This window comes from Zingiber officinale, chromosome 8B (genome assembly GCF_018446385.1).
Source record: "Zingiber officinale cultivar Zhangliang chromosome 8B, Zo_v1.1, whole genome shotgun sequence".
In the NCBI taxonomy this organism is placed as follows: domain Eukaryota; kingdom Viridiplantae; phylum Streptophyta; class Magnoliopsida; order Zingiberales; family Zingiberaceae; genus Zingiber; species Zingiber officinale.
The window spans coordinates 67,781,982-67,787,476 of NC_056001.1; the positions used below are offsets into that span (position 1 = coordinate 67,781,982).

The following is a 5,495-nucleotide window of genomic DNA, read 5'->3' on the forward strand; positions in this document are numbered from 1 at the left end:
TCATGAGATATATGGTCAGACTTTATATCTCACACACCAAGTAAATTAAAGTAAGGTGACTTCTAAGTCTTAATGCGGCATGCCCAACATCACTAGTTATTCGAACACCACACGCAATTAATAGACTTTTTACTAAGAATGTTTGACATGCAGCAGATTTCACTTGCACCCTAAAGTTGATCAAAAATTTCACTTTCCCCATAAAGTTTATCAAAATTTTACTTCACTTGTCCCAACTAGAGACTAACCTCTTGTTAGGACATCTCCAATGCAAACTTTGTGAGACATTTGTAAAATCAGAAAATCTTAATAAAAAATTTGAACTATTGCAAATATGAGGTTTGAAATTTGTAGTCAGGAGGAGTATTAAAACTTAAACCTGTTTTTTTCTCTTGAATATAGAAATTATAATTAATGATAAAATAATGCTGCATTTTGATTTGTGATTTATAATGTAGAGAGTTATATGATTTTTAATATAGGGTCCATAAAAAAATTGTAAAAAGATTTATTTTATTGTAAAGAGAATAGTAAATTTTTTATTTTTGACATGACATTATATGACACATTGGGGGCTAAAAAAGTCTCATTTAAAGATTTAATCATTGGAGATACCCTTGGAGATATCCAATAAAATTAGAACGATACTATAGATAGATAAATGAGTGAATATTGGAAGTTTCTTTCAAGCAAACCATGGATTAGTTCAGTGATCTTCAACTCAAACTGTGAAGTCGAGAATTTTATAGTATCGAACCAGTTAACCTAATGTTTATTTAGTATAAACTTCTTCAGTCATCCAACAAGATCATCGGTGCAACAAAGATAAGAAACAAACTGTTCTATTCCATCACCATTAACTCTTCTTCTATCAATGCCAAGTCTAAATCTATCGATGAAGCCCAAGTCCTCAAATCCTTGCACCTCAAATGACTGAAGGCTGTTGTTGCTCCGCCACATCTTCCATTGGATCACGGTGTATCTCTCGACTGCAGCTGGAGTTTTGGCATGCTCAGATTCGAGGCCCCTCCACTGGCACTGATGATAAAATTAATGAATATCAATCAAGGTTATTAGCTGAGTTTTAAAATGCAACGAAAGTGCCAACTGAAAAGGAACAATATGGAGCAACCATTCAATATTTAAAAATCAAGTCTGCTTCCAATATATTATTATAGTACCCTAAACTTGTTCCAGTGATATGCGGTGATCACTGCATACAAATTCAATTATCCTTTTTGGCACTTACTTCAAAAGAATTGGGTGGTATTCAGTGATCACTACATCAGTTCAGGGTTCCTTAGATACACCTGCAAGCATCAAGTAACAGCTTAGTGTTTGAGGTCATATCCTTTGTGGAGGTCATTTAATCCACTTCCATGCTTACCTCAAGCAAATTTTGTGCCACCCTCATCTTCCCTTTGCATTGGCCTGTAAGGTATGATGAATATCTGTGGTGGTCAACCAAGATACATGCATTTCTATCAGCTGAACAAGAGAAAATGTTAACTATGATCTCAAATAGCACATTTGAGATAACTGTAATGCCAACAATCTTCAGAAAATATTACTTGATTGTTATGCTAATCCTTTAGTCAAGTTGTAAAGCAATAAAATTGTGAACTGAAGAAACTCTAGTTGGCAGATGGAGGATTTGGGTCGTTCACGAGAAGTGATTCAAGGAAAAGGGTGAAGGTATTTGTGTCTTTTTTATATTTTCTTACCTTTCTTTCTCTTCATTTTATATCCGTCTTTCTTCCCTTCTCTCGTATCTTCAGAAATATGGACTGAGAGAATAGTATGTATGTCATGGCAAAGAATCAGCCCCGACTCCACCATCAGCAGCAGCAACAGTTGCAACCCAACTATTTACAAGTCAGCCCCAACTCCATGCGAGCTTCAAATAATTAAGTGATCTTGTTTGTGCTTCATGCATGCTGTTCATTCCATCTGTCATTTGGTTAAACTTCATGTCATTATCAAAGAAAGAGACATTCATAAGCTCAATTTAAAACTAATGTGCAAGGACAGACGAGGGCACCTTTCAAGAAAGAAAAAAAATGATGGTCACCAATAGTCTCCACAAGTACATGCTCCATCTTTAAAGAGATGAAACCGGCTCGCATCTCTTAACACAATTTCCCTTGTTGCAACATTCGATATATATTTGATTGCATTATGACAATCCCCGCAAACCCGAAGATTTTTTATCACTAGAATTCTTGATGATGCTGGGGTACTTATAAGACCATAAACAATTGCAAGTTTCTCGCTGTGGTAGTAAAGTGTTCGCTCCTTCTCTTCTTCCAGCACATCTAAAAGCACACAGTGGGTATCAGGGATATAACCCTTGTCTTTGATTCTTCTGATCAAATCTTCTAGCTCCTGGTATATTGCAGCTATTTCAGGATGAGATACATCATCTGCTACAAACAAATGGATCTTGCTCTTCACCTCGATCCAGCTAGAGCCGGGATCCTTTTTGATGTTCATGTTTGACATAGTTTTTCTGGCTTCGTTTACATCATTCCATCTATTTACAGAAGCATATATATTTGAAAGAAGAATATATGCAGAAGAATCAAGTGGTTCAAGCTCCAAAAGCCTAGTTGCGATCCTTTGTCCAATATCCATGTTTCCTTGAATCCTGCAAGCACCAAGCAGTGCTCTATACATGGGTGCTGAAGCATTGAAAGGCATTGTTTCCATTATCTCTTCTGCATCCTGAAGAAGACCTGCACGACCAAGGGCATCCACGAGGCAAGAATAGTGCTCTACTTCAGGCTCTATGCAATAATCTTTACGCATGGAGTTAAAGTATCCATAAGCCTCAGAGACCAACCCTGAATGACTACAAGCCGAGAGGACACCTAAAAGTGTGATCTTGTCAGGTTGCAAGCCCTGCAATATCATATGCTTGAAAAGGTTAAGAGCCTCTTTTCCTTTACCATGTTGAGCAAGACCAAGTAACAGAACATTCCAGGAGGCTATATTTGTGGGGATCATCCTCTCGAATAGACACAACGAATCCTCGATGTTTCCACATTTTGCATACATATCCAACACAGTAGTCCCTACAAAAGGGTCAGCTGAACGACCAAACTTGATAACATTTCCATGTATTTGCTTTCCTAGACCTAATGCAGCCAAGCAAGAGCAAGCCTTAATTAGTGAGGCCAAAGTATATTCATCAGGCCTGACCCCAGACTGCCTCATTTGGTGGTACAAATTAAGGGCATACTCCTCATCTCCATTCTCCACGCATCCAGAGATCATTGCAGTCCAAGCAACATCATCTGGTGTAGAGATGTCACCGAAGACTGAAGTTGCATCATTGACATGGCCACATTTAACATACATGTCTAGTATCCCACTGCTGACACACATATCTGAAACAAAACCAAGTTTTATTGCAAATGCATGGACTTGCTGTCCTTGTTTGAGAGCAACTAATTTACTGCAACCTTTGAGAACAGTTGCTAAAGTGAAATCATTTGGTCTTTCACAGGCTTTTATTGTTAAACGGAATAAGTCTAAAGCTTTTCTAGAATTATTATTTGCCACATAACCCGCAAGTAGGGCATTACAAAAAGTCAGATCAAATGAATCCATCCCTCTAAAGAGGATCTCTGCTTCTTCCACCCTGCCCCTCTTAGCATGTGCATCAACTAATGCAGTCAATACAAAGATGTCATTAATCTGGCCTTGCTTTAGCAAAAAACCATGAATTTGTTCATGCAAGGAACTACTTATGGTAATCCCCGAGCAAGCTCTAAGAATACTTGCTAAAGTAAACTGATCAGGAAGCAATCCAAGACTTAACATTTCTATGAAAAGTTCAACAGATTCTACCTCCCTGAAATTCTGTGCAAGCACCGATATCATCGTGTTCCATGAAACCAAGTCCAACTCTTCCATCTCCTCAAATATCTGCCTTGCACGATTCAAGCTACCCATTTTAGCATAAATGTTTAAAATACTATTTGATACAGAAACATCTGAACACATCCCCAACTTCTTGATCAATCCGTGTAACTGTTCAGCTACTTCAAAATGCTCTCCATTAGCAACGGCACTCAGTACAATCACGAATGTCACATTGTCATAATTTAAATTCAACCTGGCCATCTCTATAAAGTTCTTCAGAACTGTAAGATAATCTCCAGCCTTGACAAGGTCAGAACTTAACTTGTTCCGACTTAAGACATCATAAAAGTCTTCCAAGAAACATATCTTAATACCATATGCCTGAATTTGCTCAAATAGTTCATCTGATCTCTGAACCAGAAGAATGCACCGAACAGTGTTATCATCAGGACGCAAGACTTCACTTCGATGTAACTCGGCGAACAAAAAGCAGGCTTCTTGGACAAGACCCAATTGATTGTAACTCTTGATCATGATGTTCCACAACACCACATCCCGTTCTTCCATTTTATCAAATATATAACGAGCCTCTCGTAAAAAACCATACTTGGAGTATATATTTACCAAAGCACTGGACACCATCTCATCAGAAGCGAGACCAATCTTGATGACCATGGAATGAAGTGCTTGCGCTGTGGGGATGAGATCAGAGGAAGCCGAGCAGAGCTTGAAAAGGGGAGTGAAGGTTAGGTGGGTGGGGGGCACGGAGGGAGAGCAGAGGAGGAGGTGGAAGAGGCGAAAGGCATCGGAGGAATGGCCGTGGAGGGCGTAAGCGGAGAGGAGAGAGTTCCAGGTGACGGAGTCCCGGTGGGGCGTTTGATCGAACAGGCGACGGGCCAAGGAGAGGGAGCCACATTTGGAGTACACAGTTATGAGGTTGTTGACGACGAACCGGTCCGCGGAAGCGCCGGAAGTGATGATGGACGCATGGACGCGCCGAAGGAGACGGACGTCGGCGGAGGTGGCGGCGGAGCGGAGAGCGGGCAGTAGGGAGACGGAGAAGAAGGTGGCTCGTGCAAAAGTTGGGTTCGTCATGAGTACTCATATGTAAACAGTCTACGTAATTTAATTTAGGCTCAGGAGAAAAAATTGGAAATATAGTTTATTTTAACGAAAGAAAAACTAAAAAGAAGAATTTATTTATTTTTGCCCTTTTAAAAATAACAAATCTTTTTTAATTTTATTTTTTATACTTTATTTTCTTTTATAAAAGAAAATATTCACAGTTTGTTAATGATTTTTTCTGCCTTCAATTTACTCAGTAGCTTCCTGTTAAATTATACTAATTTATTAACTCAATTGGTGTCAAACAAATAGATTTGATTTTTTTTTTTAAAAAAAAAAGTAGAGCTGAATAAAATATCCGTAATTAACCAATGAAACTAACTAAAAATGAAAGTTTGATTCTATTAATTTAGAAATTTATTTATTTATTTTTAAAATATTAATTAATTCAATTCTATTTTAAATTTAAAAATTAATATATTGATTTAACTAATTAAACTAAATCACAGATCTAAATGATCGATATTCTTAAGCCTATGTGAAGTCCGTCTTAAAGCCTTTCA

The 5,495-nt window shown here is 38.0% G+C and overlaps 1 protein-coding gene across 2 annotated transcripts; it reads right to left on the reverse strand.

Annotated features, from left to right (window-relative positions):
* Positions 1–722: 722 nt before the first annotated feature.
* LOC122016944 (pentatricopeptide repeat-containing protein At4g33170-like) lies at positions 723–4,999 on the reverse strand. Of its 2 annotated transcripts, none has more exons than XM_042574383.1 (5): positions 2,042–4,999; positions 1,725–1,950; positions 1,388–1,451; positions 1,250–1,310; positions 723–1,038 (listed from the first exon to the last, which is right to left on the reverse strand). In XM_042574383.1, the coding sequence occupies exon 1, from the start codon at positions 4,960–4,962 to the stop codon at positions 2,068–2,070; it is 2,895 nt and encodes a 964-aa protein (XP_042430317.1). In that variant the 5' UTR covers positions 4,963–4,999; the 3' UTR covers positions 723–1,038; positions 1,250–1,310; positions 1,388–1,451; positions 1,725–1,950; positions 2,042–2,067. The 2 variants fall into 2 exon arrangements, with proteins under 2 accessions (XP_042430317.1, XP_042430316.1); XM_042574382.1 differs by having other exon boundaries at positions 1,388–1,488.
* Between the last annotated feature and the right edge of the window lie 496 nt (positions 5,000–5,495).